We start from the raw sequence: 21,904 nt of genomic DNA, 5'->3' as shown, positions 1-21,904 counted from the left end.
AAAAAAAAAAAAAAATATATATATATATATATATATATTAACCTGTAGAACTAGAACTAAAATGGTTATAAGGAAAACAGTAGGGAGTATAAGGTCTATATGACCTGATGATATAGATGCCCTACACCGTTGTAAAGGAAGGGAAAGCAGTGGCAAGAGTAAATGAAAAGAATACATTCACTGATTGCCTTATGGATATAGACTGTAAAAGGTATTATTTCAAATTGATGCTGTAGGAAAGGGGTGGGGGGAGGGGAAAGAAAAGGTTGCTGACTCACAGGAAAGAATTAACAGACAGTAGCCCAAACTGCCGGGGGAAAGAACAAAAAGTATCACATAAAGGTTTACATACAATGATAACCATTCATTTGACATTTATCTTACTCATTCTCTTTGCTTTGTTGTCTCCCTTGAGATTATTCCGTGAAGTTTTTAGGCATACAATGACCTAAAAAAAACAATTAGAGAACCAACACTGGTATATTCTCCACCCAGTTTTGACAAATCCTAACGCTTTACATATTTGCTCCAGAACTGGTTGGGGTTTTGTTTTTGTTTTATACAAACATCTCGGTTATCGTTGTAGCCTGCCGCATATCTTTCATTGATCCCTTGTTTTCACCAGCTTCAAGACATTCACCACCCTGAGTTTAGCTTATCATTCCTATGATTGATGGTATTCTCTACTTGTGCATCCACAAGCCATATGTTGCATTTGTTAAGGTTTCATAATTGATAGAGTTTTACAACTTTTTTATGCCTCAGCATTGTTTTTCAGATCCCTCCGCGTCAGAGGGTCTATCTAGTTCTGCAGTTCCCAATAGGGCAGTACTGCACCCTAAGGGGGCATGTTGGATATCTGTAGGGTTATCACTGATTGTTACAACTTGGGACGGGGGTGATCCCAGTATTTTGCAGGTAGGAGGGAGCCAGGGATCTTAATATCCAATATCCTAAAAATTTCAAGAGAGTCCTCCACTATGAAGAATTTTCTCTTGTCGCATAGGGCTTTCAGATAACCCACAGGATACTCATGTAGGTGAAAAAATTACCTGAGCCTAGAACTCGACTCTATTTTACCTACACAGCAGTTTTGTTTTGCATAGTTTTAAACATACACTGATTTTGTCCAGGAAATGTAACTACCATGTAAATCAAGAGAAGAGTGTGTTTGGTTTTATTCAGACCTTTACAGAGAATTATAAACCAATTCACCGATGTCACCAATGGCAACTCCACTCCAGGTACTCAACACACAATATAAAACACTTGTCTCAATCTGTTCTTGCAGCTGTCACACGCATGATGATTCTACAGATGCATACCAGTGTACCTATTTAGCCTGTATTTCGAAATGCCATACAAAGGAAAATGTCAACAATACACTAGGACTCTTTTCTTCTCTTAAGATCTCAACTTTCTCATTATATGCAGGTGTAAGCAATTCTGTAGTTGTATCTATTAATATCAAAGCAAATATTTATAGATTCAAATATACACTCTTTTCTTCAAAATTACCTTCCTTTGATATCTCCACTATATTGCATTTGGGATATAATACTATTTTTTAAAGGATATGTATGGACAAAAGTTCAGTTGAAGACAGTAAGATGGGTATAAAATATTGGTCATGAAAAGGGTACACTGGGTCTGATAAAGCTGAAAACTTGGTATATAGACTAACTATATATGGCTCCACTACACTAAGAAACTAAGACTCTGCAGTTTATCAAATCTCCTATTAACAGACATCTGTCTCCCACCTAGCCTTTTGCTGTTACAAACACAAGTGCTGTCAGTAGTCCATATATCTCCTTAAACACATCCAGAATTTGCATGTTTTGCAAATATCTTCACCCAGTCAGAAGCTTACCTTTTGTTTTATATACTTTTTCTCATGCCCAGTGGTCTTAGTATGCTTGTAGTTCAATTCAGTGAGGTTTACTTTATGGATACATATTTACTGATGTTCAATTTACTAATGTGTCTTATTGTTATAGTTAAATGTGTTGATGTTTGTGCTTTCTGGGTCTTAAATTCTAAAAATCTTTATGTCCAGGTCATATGGATATTCTCATATTTTCATCTCAGAGTTTCAAACTTTTGCTTTTCAGGTTTACTTTCTTAATCCACCTGGAATTCATATTTGGATATGGTGGGAGTTATTTTCATCTTTTCTACATGGTCAATTGTTCCATTAGCATCATTGTCTTCCCTGATGTGTGATGTGCAAAGCTATCTCTCTCACCTATCAAAATGTCCATATATGTGAGGCTCCCTATTCGACTTCACTGTTCTACCAGAACCAACTTCCCTGATCCCAACTTCCTTGGATCACAATCTCAACCACTCTAATTTTCCAAGTTTTGACAAGTGCATTTACATTTTATTTAGGAATTGTACGTAGATTTATTCCTTTTGGTTTTTTACTATAAGAAATAGTATCCTTATAAAAATTAAAAGGTCTACTTCTGTGTTGCCATTATAGAACACAATTGATATTTGTATATTAAACCTCTATCCATCCACAATAACCTTGCTGAAAATTATTTCTCCTAGGAGTGTCTACGGACTCCCGTGGCTTTTTGTATGTAGAGCAGACTATAATGTCAAAGAGTAATTTGACATTACTCCATTCCAAATACTTTTATTCCTTTTCTTTACTTACTCCACTAAGACATCAAGAATAATGTTGAGGGTAAGTGGTAAGAGCAGGCATTCTTATCTTAATTCCAGATTTTAAGGGACTGCTTCTAATATTTACCACTTAACATCTATTGATGTTGTAGATTAGAAATTATCAAATCAAACAATTCCCTTCTTAGTTTGCTTCAAGTTTTTATCTTGCCTTGAATTCTATCAAATGCATTCTGTATGTTTCCTAAGAGATGCCATGATTTTTCCTCTTAACTTACAAACATGGTGAATGATAGAAGATTCTAATGACACCATTCTTAGCATTCCTAAAATAAATACAATGTACTAATGACGGCTATTTATTTGTTTTGTCTGTTACATAAACATAGAGAGGTTCAGTTTGCTAATATCCTATTTAAGATTTTTGCATCTGTATGAAGGATATTAATCTATAAATTCTTCCCTATTACCTTTGGTTTGGGTATCAAGTTAGTCCTAGTCTCAGAATGATGTAGGAACTTTCCTTCTTTTGCTTTGGAACAGAGTACATGAGGTTAGGATTATCTGATCCTTGGATATTCATAAAAGCACCTTTAAAACCATGTTGGCCTACATCAATTTCTCAGTCTCAGCACAAATGACATTTTGGACCAGATAACTCTTTGTTGTGGGGGCCTGTCCTGTGCATTGTAGGATGTTTAGTAGCAACCCCAGCCTCTGCCAGCCAGATGCCAGTAGCATCACTACCCCAGGTTGTGACAATCAAAAATGTCTCCTCACATGGACAGAAGTCCCCTGGGAATGGAAGGGGCTGCAAAACCAGACCTGGTTGGGAACCGCTGGCCTACATTAACTTTTTAAATTTAAAGCAGGTGTTTGGGTTTGTTTGTTTTCTTGAGAAAATCTTGGCAGATTATTATTCTATGCACTAGGCATTTCACCTGAACTTTCAAATTTATAGACATAAAACTCTAATAGTCTCATTCTCTAAATTTTTCTTTTTCCTAATTATGCATCTCATTTAATTTCTAATTACTTTTCAATTTGCCGCTTTTCTTCTGTGATCAGTCTTACCAGAGTTCAGCCTATTTTATTATTCTTGAATAGTTTTTAGTTTTGTTGACTCTATTGGATTTTTTTCTCTTTCGTTAGTTTGTACTCTTAAATGTGTTATTTGCTTCCTTCCACCTACCATGGATTACTGTTTTTCTGCCTCTTGTTTTAGGCAGTTTTGCTCATCAATTTTCAGTTTCTCGTTTTAAGTTCAAAATATTTTTTATTATTTAATAAAACTTTTCTCCTTGAAATACTTAGAGATGTGTTCTTCAATTTCCCAACATAAATCATGATATGTAGAGTTATTTTAGCCATATTTGATTTCAAATGATCATTCATTGCATTATAGAGAAGATGGTCTGTAAAATACCCATTAATCCTTTGGTGAACCTTTCTTTCTGACCGTGGAAGTGGTTCCATGATGTTAAAACATACGTGCTTGAATGTATGGTTCTATATTGACCTACTGGGTTCAGTGCTCTTTAATCTCAAAGTTAAAACCCACTAGTGGGGCACAAAATCAATTTGATAGGTTGTACCAGCACTTTTTTAAAATGAAAGGAGAAGTGATCATAGGACACATTTCCCCCCCCTAATTTTAACACCTCTGACATCAGGTCCTTCACACAGTGAAGAGCATGATATAGTTCAATTTTTTTTTTAAATTTCCTAGTGGCACAAAAAATCATGTTGTATATTATAATCAAAAGCTGACATAGGACAATATGTAGTATATATACACAGAAGCTCTTCAGAGTCTTCACTAATTTTTTATTTTTTTTTTAAAGATTTTATTTATTTATTTGACAAAGAGAGACACAAGTGGGGGAGTGGGAGAGGCAGAAGCAGGCCTCCCGCGGAGCAGGGAGCCCGATGCGGGGCTCGATCCCGGGACCCTGGGATCATGACCTGAGCCGAAGGCAGACGCTTAACGACTGAGCCACCCAGGCGCCCCTAATTTTTTATCCTTTTAATTATCAACTAGTAAAAGAAGTAGGATAAAAATCTACCATTATAATGATTTGTTCATTTCTACCTCTAACTCCATCAATTTTTGGCTGGGTGCTCTGGAGCTTTTCTGGTGCATAGAAACTCACAGAAGTTTACTTCCAGGGTGGATTGACCCTTTTCTTTACACAGTTACACTCTCTATGCCTAATAATGCTTTTTGTCTTGAAGTCTATTTTCCCTGATTAGTGTCACTACACCAACTTCCTTTTGTTGGTTTTTGCCAGATAGATCTTTCTCTATCCCTCTACTTAAGCCATTCCTTATGTTTTCAATTTATCTCCTATTAACAGTTTAGAGCTAGATTTTTAAATCCAGTCTATGTCTGACTTCAACCTGTTGGATTTAATCCATTTATACTTTAACTCCTGAAACGTTTGGATTTATTTCTACATTTTGCTTTTTCTGTACCTTTTTTTTTCCACTTCAGCTGTCTATGGAATAAGGTCAGTTGCCTAATTTATTTTTCCTTCAGTGGTTTGAGAAGTACGTACTCCATCCTTCCCGTCAACTCCAAAACAGTCTCAGACACTTGTAAAAACACTACTCTCTATTTCCTCTTCTCTACTTTTGGGATTCTTATTTGTTTCTATTGGAACTTTTCCTATCTTCCATGTCTCTTGAATAGAAAATATGAAAGGGAAGTATCACTTTGTGCTATATTCTGGGTAAGTTCCTCAGACTGTATTTTGGTTCACTGTGTCTCATTGGTTTCTGATTCGCTTACTATATTTTTCATTACAAATTGCTCTGTTTAACATTTCCAGAGAAATGTGGCAGCATGGTTCCTCACGTTTACTTTTGCTTCCTCTAAAACACCCGCTAAACTAAGAGTAGAGGGATTTTTTTTTTTAAAGAAAACTCATTAGAAAAAGAAGATGGAAGAGGCAACAAGAACTATTTTTAGCAGCTAGAAAACATATGGGCAAGAAGTAATTGATTTAACAGACTCCAGAAAGCAAATTCCTCAGACAGCCCTGTGAAAGCAAAAAGGCAACCCAATTTACACCTCAGGACGCCCAGAAACCCGACGATCGGTAGCACAATGTAATCAAGAGAAGACTGAACATAGTGTGATGGGTTCAAGGCCTGTGGAAAAGGTAGTGATCTGGCTTCCCTCCCCAGCTCTGCACAGAAGGGCAACACCCTTCCCCCACTCCCAACTCTCCTGTCAGATGGCTAGAGGTTTATTTTCTGGAGGAGGTACGACAGCCTGTTATGTGAGGGACACCAGGCTTAGCTAAAGGTAGGAGAGAAACCAAACTGCAAATAGCAGACAGGTAAGAATTCCAGGTAGAACGCCGAGATCCCAATCCTCCTGCCCAACTCCTCTTCCAAAATTCACACAGTCAGGCATTCCCCCCCCACCCCAGGCAGATCAGAAGGCCCTTCTCTGCGCAACATGGGCAGCCCAAGAGGATGGATCTACAAGTATTAAAGCAGAAACTATCCAACAACAGTAAAAGCCATCACATGCTCAGAGCTCCAGTCAGTTGAATACCCACTCTCACTGTGAGCAGAGTATCAAGGATTGCTTCTCACAGGATCCCTCCCTAACATGAACGATGAACCCAAGGCAAACTGGGAGGGAGAAGCTTGGAGGAAACAAAAGGAAAAAGAAACAGAAAAGATGTTTTTAAACTATCACGAATAGGGCACCTGGGTGGCTCAGATGGTTAAGCGTCTGCCTTCAGCTCAGGTCATGATCTCAGAGTCCTGGGATCGAGTCCCGCATCGGGCTCCCTGCTCCTTGGGAGCCTGCTTCTCCTCTGCCTCTCTCTCTCTCTGTGTGTCTCTCATGAATAAATAAATAAAATCTTAAAAAAAAAAAAAAAAATCAATAAAAAAAAAAAAAACTATCACGAATAGTTTCTCAGAAAGATAAGACCTATTAAAAAGATCAATAAAACAAGAGTTGGGTGACTTTTAAAAGGAACACTCCGACCATTTAAAACAGAACTTGACAGTAAAAATGGAAAGTTCAAAATAAAGGTAGGAACGTAAAGTTGAGTCCATTTCCCCAGAGAGTGGAGCAAATAAATGCACAGAAAATGAAAGTAGGGGAAACTTGTTTTTAAAAAAACTCCACCGCAGCAAGTCTCGGGCAGAGGATTAAAATATCCAATAGTTTAGGACTTTAATACTAACACCAGGAATAAGAACAGAATGGAGCAAAACCTTCAAAACTCTTAAGGAACATTATCTCCTACTGAGAAGTTTTATTTAGCCATCAATCAAGTGTCAGGGTATATTAACGACATTTCAGGCTTGGAAAGCTTCACCTCCCATGTGCCCTTTCCCAGGGAGCTAGGAGAAGATGTGTTCCCTCCAAATGGATATAAACCAGAGAAGAGAAAAACGTGGTATCCAGGAGACAGGAAACTCAACAGAGGAGAGAAATAAAGGAAATGCCACAGTCAAAAATCCACATCTAACTTTTGATTCCCTCAAAACTTAACTACTAATAGCCTCCTGTTGACCAGAAGACTTACCACTAATAAAAACAGTCAATTAACACATATTTTGTATGTTATATGTATTACCTACTATAATATTACAAAATATGCTAGAGAAAAGAAAATTTTATTAATAAAATCCTAAGAGAAAATGCATTTATGGTACTGTACTCTATCTTTTAAAGATATAAGTGGGCCCATGCAGGTCAAATCCATGTTGCTCAAGGATCAACTGTACAAGTAAATAAAAGAATCAACTAGAAGAGGTAAAATGGTTGTTGAGAGGAAGACAAGGGAGAAATAGAGGAGAGAGGGCATTTGTCAGGTAATTCTCTTATCTAGAATTTGACTTCTAATCATGCTGCTTGAGCGACTCTCAGTCCTGTGGACCCTATTCCCAGGAGCATTCCAGTGTTAGATTGGGAGCTCATCTTTGGTGGAGACATGCTGTGACATCCATGAGACACCCATGGGCCTGAGCTGAGGTTCTGCATGTGCTTCTTCCAAACACTCCAGAGGCATTTCCAACATCAGACCACATCCATTTGTATCTCAGCTTGAGGGTTCGTAGGCCAAGTGGGTATACAAACTCCCACAGCGGATGCCACGGCCTAACTCCTGGATCCTCCCTCAAGACCGAGGCGCTCGTTCCCCCAGCTGTCAGAGGAGTGAGGGCTGTTGATGGTCCACAGCTGCATCCTTCTCCTGAACTGTCCTATACTCTCTACAGAAGGAAGCTGCCTCTTCCAAGGTTACACTTCTCCCAAGGTTCTACCTCTCCCTGGGGCAGCCCACACCATGGGCGGGACTAGGAAATAAGTTTCCATTGTCTGAGCCTCTGTGTGTGATACTTTGTGAAGGCAGCCTCAACAAACTTGTGCCACTATGTTCCAGCCCATGTGACATCATAACCCAAGCCTCTGAGTCCTACAATCTTCACGCATGCCCACCCCAGGGGAGTACCCCGTTCTGTACTGCCAGCTCTGATTTTCACCTCATCCTTTTTGGGGAGCAGGGGTTTCCTGGGGTTGTGGATCGTGCTTTCTCTAATAGATCATCCTCTAACGGGGCAGGCTGAGCGGGTTTCAGGTTATCTATCCTACCGCACTGACATCTCCAGGATTCATCTTCCCATCAGCCCTGAAACTCTTGAAGGGGACAGGACTGCAGCGCTTCCTAACGTCCTCGGTGTCACCCAGCACAGCTGCCTGTGCTTCGCCAGCAGGCCCTCAGTAAGGACTGGGTGAACACATTCACCGGCTGGGAGGGAGGATGGGCAGTTCGGCATGGAAGATGGTAGAAGATGGTGCAAAGTGAGGAACAGGTTCCTTTATGGGCGGGGGGGACGGTGCATGCAGAAGGGTTCTCTGCCTGGCTCTGGCTTCATCTGGAATTTCCCAATCTCAATCCACCTGCACTTCAGCCCTCAGGGACAAGGCACCAGAAAATAGCCTCTTGTCCAGAGCAGCTACACCAGAAATTCACCTTCAGAGAGGCACTTCCCAGAGGACGAAACCACAGCCCCGAGTACAAGCAGACCAGAAAACCCCTTCTTGTCCAAGTGGCTCACCACTAAGCCTGAAGAGTGACTGAGAGGCAATAGGAAAAGCCCTCCCCGTTTCCCCCTAGAGCACTGGCTGTATCCCAGCAGAACCCAGGGCCCCTGCGAGGAGGGGCATGGAACCTCTGGGCCTATTGAATCCAGCTGGGGCCCACTGCCCAGCTCCCCTGAGTCACTGCCACGGCTGTGTGACAAGGACACCCCCGTGCTAATGACTCTGGCCACACTTTTAATTAAATGCTGCGTGCAGTATGCCGAGAGAAGGGGGGCAGAACATGCAGGCAGCTGCTGAGACCCCTCCTCCACTCGCAGCTCGAAAGAGCAGCTCACTGTGAGCGTGGTGTCTGGGGAAGAGGTGCTTTCTCAACAGCAGTAAGGGAGGCCCTTCCATCCAAGAGGAGGTAGAGGGCGGGGGAGGCGGGGAGGAGGGAGAGACCATGAGCTCTGGCATCCCACTATTTATGAAGTTGAAGATGTCCCTCTTGCAGTTTCCCTCTTGTTTGCATTCACTTGAAAAAGTCACTATTCCTTTTTCAGCACTCTTCACCTGCAAACATACATCCTCGGTCTACTGCAGCCATGGTGGCCTCAGCGGGAAGATGTCAAAAATTACACCAGTCCACCCGATGTCTGAGTGCCAACTGTGTTGGGGCTGAGAATACAGACTGCAGGACAGAGAGGCCCTGCCTCTGAGCAGGGTATATTACTGCCAAGCAATAATTCAGTGATTCCAGTATTGTGTCAATTTTCTGATTACAGGTGCCCAGGGGGCTATGGGAACCAAAGGTCATTTAAATCAGCACAGAAGGCCAGGGAAGCCTTCCTGGGAGAGGTAGATCTTTCATCTCCATTTTGAGGGGTAAGTAAAATTTAGCCAGGAAACAAAGGGGGGCGGTGGTCAGGAACAAAGAGCATCTGAGGCCAAGGGCAGAGCAGGATGCAGGGTGTGGGGAATTACAAGGAGTATTTTTGGACTGGAGTGGCGGTAAGCTAGGAGACGGGAGAAGAGGTGCCCAGCCAGGAAGGAGGGGTCGAGACCACCAGGGGCCTCCCAGAAAGCAAAGGGACCTGACTAAAATGCCACCCCGTATTCCACGTGCCCTCAGTGAGCCAGCAGTGCGGGAGGGCAACAGTGACAAGGCACAGAGTCCTTGATGACATGAGCACGAGGGTATGAAGGAGGAACACAGAGACAGGGAGCATTGTCAGGGTGAGGTTCCCAGCCACGTTTCGGCCTGTTCTCCCCTCCTGGTTTGCACCGCTCAGTAGCAGCATCCCTAGTTATCATTCACCCAGCACACTTCACTTACGGAAGCAAGTTATCCCACTGAACACCCCCAGGATGTGGCTCACAAACTTCCTGCCCACATCCCCCTCAACGCGTCACCCGCCTCAGCAGCGGCAGCCAGACGGTGGTTGGGAAGTTGTTCCTGAAGGTTCTCCACATCAAATCCACTTCACACACAACTGTGAAAACAGCAGCCTGTGAAGAGGCCCGTGCTAATTCAAAGACCAACAAGGATAAGACATCATGTCTAACCTAAGTAGTAACCAGAAGGGGTGTACCCCTGGGCTTGGAAGTGCACAGAAAATCTCCCGAAGACAACACGAGGCACCAGCATCAAAGCTTGTCCACAGGAGCAGGAATTGGGAAAGCAAGAATTTAAGATGGGACAGAGATTTGCACTCCGTATCTTTGGTCTCATGAACTTTTTGTAATGAGCATGCACTGCTTTTATCAATCAAAACAAAGACGAACAAACAACCCAAAGGATCGGTCTACAAGCAGAATGTCAAGGGTGTGTTTAAGGGACACGTCACAGAAGACTAGGGCCCCACACACACCACTATATAACAGAGGTGGGAGCACAAGAAGAAAAACTGTGAAGGGTACACAGTGTGCTGGATAAAACCAGGCTGGGTGGCCGGTCCAGTCTGCGTGGTTGTGAGACCTCTGCAGGAGTCAACCACGTGGAGATCTGCGAGAAGATGAGCTTGGCCTAAAGACACCCTTCTCCAGTTCTGAGCAAAAGTTGGGGTGTCTGAGTAAGGAGGGCATGCAGGTCAGGCCTGACCTTTTCAGACACTGTCGCTATTCAGATGTCACTCTCAGGGCACCAGAAACCACCGGAGGACGTCATGCCTTTCCCATCTCACAATAGGCCAATTGAGAGACTACCTAAGAAAGTTCTCAGACACACTTTGCCAAGATTGTAGAAGACTGGTGTGATTTCATTTTATCCATCTCTCAACTCTTGGCCTCACAATTTTAAAATAAAGAGAACTATATATATTTTATCATTTTTAAGGGACAAGAGTTCATGCTAAAATCAAATATATTCTTTGTAAAATCACCACATTCAAAAAGAAAATCACCCCTTTCAAAAAAAATTTTCTAATTCTTTTTTTTTTTTTTTAAGATTTATTTATTTATTTGAGAGAGCAAGAATGAGAGAGAGAGAGTACATGAGAGGGGGGAGGGTTAGAGGGAGAAGCAGGCTCCTCGCCGAGCAGGGAGCCCGATGTGGGACTCGATCCCAGGACTCCAGGATCATGACCTGAGCCGAAGGCATTCGCTCAACCAACTGAACCACCCAGGTGCCCCCAAAATTTTCTAATTCTTAAGTCTATTGATTCACCAAATTTTTGAGTGAGCTTTTTCTGAGATCTCAGTTTGGAGTACTTTTTTTTATTTAATAGAACTACATCTCTTAGGAAAGGTTTTCTTTCCCCCGAGAATGTTTCAAATAAGTCTTCATTTCCCACAGAACATGTATTGAGTGACTAAAAATTAACTTGTACTCATTCAAACCTCAAAAAAGAGTCAGAATGATTTAGGAAAATGCATTCTAACAAAGACATTAATAATGTCAAAACCCTGAGTTTTGAAACAGGACTTCTGTTCTCTTTCTAGATGTATTAAAATAGACTTTAAGGTTTGTTCATAACATGATTGCCATTTTCCATGCTGCCTGCCGATTATAAACAGAACCAATTTTAAAACCAAACTAGGGCTCTCTCAGCAATATTCAAGATATATTACCATCTGGTTTTATATCAGCATTTTTAACAGGTCCAAAATCTTTATTACCAAGTATTATCAGAAATGGTTTATATCTCTTTCACAGCACACATTCTTTTCAAAACACTTTCAAGTTACAAACTTTGAAAGTTCACTTAATTTTTCAGACTGTATCAGACATGTGAATGTCAACCATAGTTACATTCACAACTGGTTTATCACAGACAACTCAGTTATACTGACCAAAGCTAGTTTTGTCATTAGGTCTCTTAAGAATTACTAATCTGAGAAAACACAGCCTACCTGATTACCTGGAAGCTTACAGGAGGTGGAAGGGTGACAGTCTTTAACTGCAATGTACATCCTATGTAAAGAATATGAACCTTTCCAGTTGACTGAGAAAAGCAGCTTCCCTAAAACTTACACAATCCGTCACCCTCATTTCAAAACACAAAGACAGACAACAGTTTTTTAGAAGACGTTCAGCAAAAATCAGCATCTGTGATAAAATAGCAAATGACAGGTAAGGAGATGAAGAGAGGAATTCCACCAGATCCCAGCAGGTGCAGCTCTAAGACGCTGCCCTTAGCAAGAGAATGACCATAAGGATTTCAGATGGTCTCAAAAGTTCAATTGTTTGTAAAAAATACATGTGCTCTAAGCCTGGTATCTAAATAAACCTTTAGATCAAATTTATCTTTTTCTAATAAATATTTTCCTTCCACCTAACAAGAAAGAAAGAAGGAAAGAAGGAAAAAGATTTTTTTTAAATCTCTCTCAGTTCATTCATTCAACTATCTTGCATACTGATTCCATGCAAGGATGGATGCTCCTCCGTCCCCACAGAGTCTACCATCCAGCAGTGGCAAGATGTAATGATCAATATGATCTTCTTCTCGGGGTGCCTGGGTGGCTCAGTCGTTAAGCAACTGCCTTCAGCTCAGGTCATGATCCTTGGGTCCTGGGATCGAACCCCACATCGGGCCCCCTGCTCCACGGGAAGCCTGCTTCTCCCCCTCCTACTCCCCCTGCTTGCGTTCCTGCTCCCGCTCTGTCAAATAAAAAAAATCTTTAAAAAACATATATATGATCTTCTTCTCATTACCATGATTATCAGCCTCCGCCAACACACGCACACGCGCGTGCACCCACACGTACGTGCGTGCGCGCACACACACACACAGTGCAAAGGCCTCTCTACTATCTCAAAGCATCACAGGTAGTAATTCAATGGCAATTCTCTTTAAAAAGACTAAGTGGTCCAACCTGACCATTTCTTTTTTTTTTTTTTAAAGATTTTATTTATTTATTTGAGAGAGAGAGAATGAGAGACAGAGAGCACGAGAAGGAAGAGGGTCAGAGGGAGAAGCAGACTCCCTGCTGAGCAGGGAGCCCGATGCGGGACTCGATCCCGGGACTCCAGGATCATGACCTGAGCCGAAGGCAGTCGCTTAACCAACTGAGCCACCCAGGCGCCCCCCAACCTGACCATTTCATTGGATGGCACAGGGGTTCACCAAGCCAGCCTATCCCATTTCATCCCACATCTCTGTCAACCACCTCCCTGGAGAATAAGACTGGGGGGGAGGGAGGGGCCCTTGTGACAATTTTTTAAAAATATATTTATAGCCATTTCCAAAGCATACCACTTTCCTTTAGATACTAATTTAAACATAACTTCAAAGTCAGCTTATATTGCCTAATCCTCATTTCTCTTTCCTTTCAAAACTATGAAAAAGATTGCACAAAAGCCTGCCAATATGTAAATGACACTTTAAAAAGGGTTTTAAATACTTCATATTACAAATACATTTAGGAACCTAAAGGGTAACCGGGATGACCCTAAATACCACCACCAGAGACCACCACAAAAGTTTAAAACATAAAATACAAATACATACATACACACACACACACACACACACACACTAAAGCTACTCCATAGTTAAAGTAGGGGAAAAACAGAACTCCTACATTTTTTGGTTTAACTTGAAACCAACTTGGGAACAAATTGTATTACAGAAAATAACACAGATCGTGATATTATAAGCCAATGCCAACATTTTATAGGCAAGAATTTAGAGGATTTATTTATTTTTTTAGAGGATTTAAATCAAATACTCACTAAAGGGGTAAAATCATTTTAAGAGAAAGAAAACCCTTTTCACAAAGCAACATTCTAATTCCATACGCATTATGCAACAGGCTTTTCCTATTAAAGGAAATGGAACAAAATTTTCAAGATAACCCAACTATCAGGCATAACATATGAAACCAACATTTCCTCATCATTTTTCCCTATTATGAGATTAAGTACGTCAAATGTAGAATTATTCTCCCAAAGGAGAGACTTGTTCAGTATTTCTTCACATTTGCGTCTTCATTCAAACACCCACATGATAAAATCATAACAGCTCTATTAGACACAGGGACATGTCTGAATAACTATTATTTTATTGGTTAATCACCACCCCTCATTCCATTCCTCTTTCTTTACATATGTAAATGATGGTGTCCGATCCAGAGCCCACCACCAGCCACCACAACAAAATTACCCTCCAGGGACATCAATCAGATTTGTTATTCTTGTTTCAGCATTAAAAAAAAAGGAGGCAAGAGGAAGGAAGAGCTATTTTCAGGCATCAGAATTCTCTTGATTAGATTTCTGGCTCACTGGTAAATGTTTATACTCTGAAATGCATTACCCTCTGCTTCTACATGTTTGGCTTTTTTCTAGAACCACGATATGGCACAGTGTTTCCAATATAAATTGTGTCAAGTAATATATGTCCAGTTTTGCAGGGAGAATTTGGCCAAATTCTAATAGTCCCTCTTGGGAGCCAACACCAACTTCCAGCAGCAGGTCTAACTGTGCAGAATAGAATTTTAAACACATAGTAGTATCTTCCAGCAGACACAGCCCTTTCTTCTCCCACTCTGAGGGATGTCACATGAGACATCTTGCATGATACTTATCACTAAGAATATAGATCTTTCTGGTAAGGTAATAAATTAATCACACAATGCCCAAAATACATTCCTCTTTACCCCAGCATAAAAAAAAAAAAAAAAAAAAACCCCACGGTTTCTACCGAGGTTGAGATGAAGCTTAATGTCCTCGCTTAAGCTTAGAAACCATCGCACGATTAATAAGAATAAATAGCACATGCACTTTTCTTTAGGCTGCAAATGTTAGCTGAGAAAATGCATGTCAGAGGGCTTCCTAACACCCAAACAGGATTATCCCTGGGCAGAAAGTAGATTATCCATAGGCACAAAGTGTTCAGTTATCTTAGCTTTTCTTGATTAATAAATGCTTTTGTTTCCCTTGCCACTGAAAACTTGACAGAGGACCCTCCTATTCCTCTTTCATTAAAATGTGCATATGATTCTCATCCAAACCTTACACAGATATAATCGGAGGGCGTGGCGGCGGGGGGAGGGGGCTGGAGGATGTACTGCATGCAGTATTGCACTTATCTGGTTGCATTAGGCTCAAAATACAAATCTTAAGGATATAGATTTGTCACATGTCAGCCCAAGCTGAAGGCATTCCCCAAGAGAATATTTCCCCTATTCAGCTGGCAGCCAGAATCTCCTTCCACAAACCCGCATACTGATGAGAGGCAAGGCTCCCAGGATCCCTCTCCGTTTCTTCTTAACCCACCTCTCCCCTCTGCAGAGGAGAGAAGCCATTTTACTAATTTATAAGTACCCTGACTCTCCCACCATCTAAAAAAAAAAAAAAAAAAAAAAAAAAAAAAATTCTCATCAATAATAGTCAACTAAAAGCAAAAGCGCATCCCACAGGGGTCAGAGAATAAAACAGAAAACGGCAATGCATATCGACCGGCAGGACTCCGGATACTTACTGAAGGCAGCCACGGCCAGGGCCAGTGTGACAATAATGGAGAACCAGGAGACCCACAACGCCTTCTTTCTGTAGTTCTGGGCCTCGTGAGGCTTCAGGCGAGTGCTGCTTTCTAGTAAGCCTGACAAAAACAAGGAGAAAAGGAAGTTAGACATTTCCTTACTAAGAAACCCACAGCCAGGGCTACACGTTCTTATCCAAGGACTGCAAACTGACAGCCCATGGGCCAAGATGTGTTTTGTTTGGCCCATACTGTGTTTTAACAATTCGGAGAATTCAGGCTTTCTGGCGTCTCTTGCAAAATCAGAGGCTCCAGCAACAGAGGGCACGTATGCCTCTAGAAAGACCCCACAGACCCACTCACTAGACCGGGACCAGTCAGCCCCTGCCCCGGTATGAACTCAGCTATGTAGGTGTTGCTCTAACAAGCCCCTTCCGTTAGGAAAGCAGCACAATGAGCCCACATTCAGCTGGGCATTCAGGCTCCTCAGCTTAGCACTGATTTGCATTGATCCCACCAGCAGTGACCACAACATGGTGAAAGAGGCTTCGCCCAAAGCAATGAGTCACGAATGCAAATACCCTCATTGCTCCCATCAACAATTAACAGGAAGAGAAGGACTTCTCTTCAATCACAACCACCAATAGCCACCAGGTCTCGATTATAGGCCCTGTTTTCTTTCCTCCTCTTGCTGCTCTATATTATCTATATATGTATCGCTTTGTACCATTCATATGGCAAACAGTTCTCAGATTATTCATGTGGGATAAAACTGGGGGTAGCTTTCTGGGCAGGCCATGTGTGAGAAAGGTTTGATTTTTGTCTCTGATGCTTTCAACATTGAGGGTCCCTGACACCAACTGAAATTCATGAGGTCTCAGAGGCAATGGCCGAGCTCCATTTGCCTTGGGTGGAGGATCAGAACATCTTCAGCATGACCCTGATTTCTATTTTTTCTTCTCCTTTGAAAATAGATCTTAGACAGTGTCTCTCAGTTACACGAAGGACCAAATTTTCATGCATTCTCTATCGACAGCAGCTTATGACCCTATCTCGGGCTAAACAGCCGAGGACATACCTTTCAGAGTTGAAGCAGCTTCATCATGACAGCTCCAGATGGTGAAGAAATTGGTAGTCAGAGCTCAGGCACCCATTTGTAAAATACCACACAGAATGCAACATATCACACCTGGCACATCATGCAAAAGACATCATCCCATTTGACCAACTGGGCACCACGCTCAGCCTCTGGCCGCTGAAAACTACATCCTCTTCCAGAATGATAAAAGAGGGGTGCCTGGGTGGCTCAGTCATTAAACATCTGCCTTTGGCTCAGGTGACGATCCCTGGGTCCTGGGATCAAGACCCACATCAGGCTCCCTGCTCAGCGGGAAGCCTGCTTCTCCCTCTCCCACTGCCCCTGCTTGTGGTTCCCTCTCTTGCTCTGTCTCTCTCAAATAAATAAATAAAATCTTAAAAAAAAATGATAAAAGACCCTGGTAAAACTTCTCCATTCCGTTTACTACCCAGACTCAAGCACCCTCAACAAGTCCTCAAGGAAGCAAGAGGAAACGTCAAGGAAGGGGCTTTGTGAACCCAGTCTATAGCTCAGAGATTTTTAAATAATCAAAACCTGTAGATTTGCATGGGATCAGAAGGTAGAGGAGAGTGCAAAAGGTAGGTCTAAACACATCTCCATCACCTCACTGTAAAAATCTCCCCAAACCTTCCTTAATAAATGCACTTGGATGAAAAAAGAAAAACCTCTCTTGTCAAATTCTGCCTTTGGTACACATGATTTCCAATTAAAATCCCTTCATCTGCCTGCCTGTTTTTGTCCCTTTGTCTACTTTTTCCCTAGCCAACAAACAACACCCCATTTTAATTTTCAGTGACAATCACCTTTGTCTCCTGTTCAAGTCAACCTAGAACGAGCAGGTCCCACACTCTCCCAATCATTTGCTTTCTTTTTTCCCAAATGATATAAAAATCTTCCTTTTCATTCTGGCCAATTGATTTTCAGAAGAAGTGAAGCTGTAACACGTTAAGTACTGACTCAAATAAGCAGTTCATTTGCTGCGTATTTTGACAGCAACAATCTCAAGAGGTTTATCCACTGGGGGTAAAACCAAGGTTCCTTTCAGAAGCAGATTTAATTTTCTAAGAAAAAGGACAATGATCTAGGTTTTTCATTCTGCCACATGATATTTATTTTTCCTTCCAAAGCCAGGTGTTTATAGCATTATGACTGGTCCTGACCACACACACTACCACATGTCTCACCCCACAGTGGACCAGAACACTCATGAAGGAGTTTGGGGTGTCCACTCCCATGGGCTGGACTGCCCTGCTAAGAGGATACCTGAGTCCTCTAAGCGTGTGTGTGTGTGTGTGTGTGTGTGTCCCCCATGGGAGGTTCTGAATTTTAAAAACTGGAGTAAATTTAATGCAAAGACCATCCAAGAAGGCAGGAACTTTCCCGTATCTGTCCAACCTTTGCTTATTTCCTACTGGTTTTCCTTTTTAAAACTCTAGCTGATACCAGGAATGGAAAACACCCCTTTCCTCAAAAGGGAGCATGATAGACCCATAAATGAATGGTCCACATATAGGTGCCTCTACCTCTGCCTCCACGTTGGCTGAATGCATACTCACAAGCAATGCGTAGAATTCCTCAAGTTTTCAGGAAGCTGTGCTTCAGGAGAAGGTAGGCCAGCCTAGAGAAGCTACAGAAGGCTGCACATTTGCATGTAGGGCTGTGTCCCTTCCTCAACATAGTTGGCTTCCACCTTCAGATTTCTAATTTCACTCAAATTCCATCTATTTGTAATCTGGGCCTAACATTAGGAAGCATAAGGGTTGTGTGAATGAAAGACTGATAACTCATTGTTTGGGTAGGGGGGAAATGCAAATATATGTGGTTAAGATGAAGCCATCCGTCATTTCCATGCTAGTATGAATTAGTTCTAATTGCTGTCTCCTAATAGACACACTTGGATTTTCTGAAGGAAGGGGAATATTCATTAGATAGGAAGGTAGTAAGAAATGCAGAAGCATATAATACTCTAAGCCGACGTGGGGCTTCGGGCAGAATGATGGGAAAACACTTGGGTAGAAAAGAGTAGATATTAAAAGGGAAGAGGTGGAAACACCCAAGACAAGCTTGGCCTATTTGGGGAGTGTTAATACCTAAAAGTCTTAGACCACAGGAGTCTTGCTCCCTGACTACAAAGCTCAGCCAAATGGCACTCCATTATCAGCTAGCTAGGTTTCTGGGAAGCAGCCCACATCACTTCTAAGGGGAAAATACCTCTAAAGTCCTAAAACACTAGATTATAAGGCAAGCCTTTGATGGGAGTTAGACGCAGTCTGTAACCAGCTCTAATGGCTCAAAAGTGAGGACAAGAAAGATGGCCAAATATAGACACACATCCAGGGCACCGACCCCCCACACACCCTATAGGTATTTAGGCCTAGAAAAAAAAGCAAGCCAGGCATGATGGAGAGATGCACAGCAGGCAACTGCTTTAGATTCTTCCTCCCCAAATCCTCTCACCATTAGGAAAAAGGTAGCTGCAATCGAACCATTCCCAAAGGATTCAAAAATCGATATTGGAAAGATGCAGCCCCATAAGAAAAAAATAACACAAACACAAAATATTGTAATAAACCTCCCCAGGTAACCTGATCTATTTAACAAAAATGATTCATTCATCAATAACTCTTTGCTGTCAGCAATAGGTCAAACAAAAGAATGTCACACTGACTTTCAGTTTTCCATGCCACACGGCGCTGGGTTCTTTGGAGGACAGGGTTCATGCTAACAGAGAGGCTGTGTGTGATATGCGGCGCTTTCACACAGGGACAGTTCATGAACAGTGAATGCTTTCATGCTATCATATAATGGAAAATGAAATTCAGTTGACCAATGAAAGATAACCCTAAGAATTAATTCAGAAGGGCTTTTTACACTTGAGCACGAAGCTACAAAAAGATGCTAAATATTAACTCCCCCTAGCACTTTCTTCCCTCCTATCATTTTGTGGGGTGGGGAGAGAAATAGGCCAGCTTTGACAAATGACCTGCAATGCTACAAAAATAAGCTCAGCCCAGAGTTCTTTCTTCAATACAAAATTCTTAAATCCTACAGTATTAGTTGCAGAGGAAAAGGTAATTCACATGACCTATAGTAAAGCTGATAGGTTTTGTGGGGTGCCTACACTGCCACCCATCATCAGCTCTATAACAGTATCTAGTTATGTTGGAATAGGAGAAACTGCAACATAGGTTCAGAACTCGTTGCAACTGGAGGAGCTCCAGCTCCCCCTGAGCAATCCCCGCCGATTCTCTGGGATTGCTGTTTCCATGTCATTCTATTTCACATGCTACAGTTTAAAATTTCTATGAGGAAAGAGATCGTGCATGCGAACGCTAAACCGGAATAAAAATGTACAGGAGATACTAAGAATAGGACCGAAAACCTGCTAAGACTAAAATATAAAAATCCGCCACAGCCAACAAAATAAGGCTTCCAAGAAAAGGGGGTGGAGTGGCGATGAGCCGGCTCCCCCTGAAGGGCCTGGCTGCAAGAATCCTGCTTCGGCCACTAACCGGCTTCAGCCCAAACACTGAGTCTTTTTGAGGGGGCCGATCTGAATTTAGATTCAGAAAGCAGCAGAAAAGGTATAGACGTGGCCAAGAACACGGCTCCCTTCAAGCCAAAAGGAAACGAGGCAGGCAGGGAAAGAGGGATGTAGGAGGAGAGAGGCACGAGAATGAACAACGGACTCTCTCCCGTTTCATGCGGGCATCTCAAAGGGGGCATCGGCTGTGTGTCGGAAGGTAGGGGTTGGCCTCCCAGGAAAGGGACGTTTGAGGGGTTCCAGACCAGTGTCTTGGGAGGGATACTGAGAGGGCTGGAGACGTGCTCCCCGGGAACCATCAGGTTTCAGCGGCATCCATTCAGAGAAGGTTGGTGGTCCAAACCCAAGTGCCCCAGTCCCCTGGCCCCATCACCAAACAGCGGGGAAGTGACCCATGGTAAACTGGGCCCCCTGTAAGTGAGGGTCGGGGGCCGTCCGACTTCCCTCGCCGGGGCGACCACTAACCGACTCCGAGAGGCTGAACCCGCAGAATGAGGTTCTCCCGGGGAGTCGCCGGGGGTCCGAGGGGGCTTGGAAGGAGGACGCACTGAGCTCGGGTTCCACCGAGCTGAGCAGGGCCCGCAGTCCCCCGGGAGCACTGGGCTCCAAAAGCCAAAAACGCCTCCCGCAAACTTTTCCACTGGGCGCTGGAGGGCCGGAGCTGGCCAAGACGAGAGCACGGGTCCGTGCGGGGTCGGCCCGGAGGCTGCCGGGTTCTCGCGCTCCGGGGAAGGAGCGGCTGCCCGGGCGGCGCCGGCCTCGGGAGGTGGGGCTGCCGCGCTCGGCTCTGCGCGCCCTCGCCGGCAAGTCCCGGCCCCGCGCCCCCAGGCGCCCGGAGACGCCGAGCCCCGCGCCCCGCCAACCTTCGAGTGGGGAGAGGCGGACCGGGAGCCGCGGTTCCTCACCGAGCCGGCGGGCCGGCCCGGGGAAGGGGACCGCGCCGGGGAAGCGGCCGGGGCGGCGTGCGCTCACCTCGATCCTCCAGCCCGTCGCTGAACTGGCCGCTCTCGCTGATTCGCAGCTGCCGCTCCTCCTCGGGCTTGGGCGGCTCTCGAGCTGGGTTGCTCAGCGGGCCCGGGCCGGGAGCAGCGGCCAAGGGCGCGTGGCCCCGGGGCGGCGGCGGGACCGCGGGGCCCAGGGGGCTGCGGCGCTCGCTGCCCGCGGCCGGCTCCATGGCGCGGGGCTGCGGTTCCCGGCGGCGGCGACGAGCGCGGCGGGGACTTGAGTCAGAAGTGCGAGGCGCGGCGGCTCGGAGCGGGCAGAGGGACGGACCGACCTCTGGAAGAGGGAGGGAGGGAGGGAGCCGAGGAGCTGAGGTGCGCCGGCAGCCGGCTGGGCGGGGGTGTCGAAGAGCCTCACGGCTCGCGCGGCGGGTGGCAGAGGCTGGGGCCGCGCTGTCGCCGCCGCGCTCCGCCCACGGGGGCAGGTGCGGACGGCAGGGACCCGCCCCAAGGCCCCGGCGCCCGAGCCCGCGCTACGAGGCCGGCGGGGAGGTAGGGAGGGCTCCGGCCGAGCCGGACGCCGGGAGGCTCGTGGGAACTGGAGGCCGCCTGACAAGGGGGTGACTGGAGACCTGCCCCAGCCGCGCCGCGGGGTCAAATCCGGAGGGCACGCGCTCCGACCCGATTTCTGCCGTCCGGGAAGGCAGT

General features: G+C 44.1%; 1 protein-coding gene across 2 annotated transcripts in view; it reads right to left on the bottom strand.

Moving 5' to 3' along the window:
- Positions 1-21,627, bottom strand: part of TMEM163 (transmembrane protein 163) — a 215,342-nt gene extending 193,715 nt beyond the window's left edge. The window contains exons 1-2 of one of the 2 annotated variants that reach the window (XM_073884724.1): positions 21,228-21,627; positions 15,613-15,732 (exon numbers count right to left, since the gene is read on the bottom strand). In XM_073884724.1, coding sequence (XP_073740825.1) covers positions 15,613-15,732; positions 21,228-21,429 — 322 coding nt within the window. In that variant the 5' untranslated portion in view covers positions 21,430-21,627. The remainder of the gene's footprint in view (positions 1-15,612; positions 15,733-21,227) is intronic. The other variant, XM_025857036.2, reaches the window with a different exon arrangement.
- Positions 21,628-21,904: the final 277 nt, after the last annotated feature.

This window comes from Callorhinus ursinus, unplaced genomic scaffold, assembly GCF_003265705.2.
Source record: "Callorhinus ursinus isolate GAN/ISIS: 27379988/994484 unplaced genomic scaffold, GSC_fseal_2.0 scaffold2, whole genome shotgun sequence".
In the NCBI taxonomy this organism is placed as follows: domain Eukaryota; kingdom Metazoa; phylum Chordata; class Mammalia; order Carnivora; family Otariidae; genus Callorhinus; species Callorhinus ursinus.
Note: the sequence above shows the minus strand (reverse complement) of the source record. Positions and strands in the feature narration are given on the sequence as shown.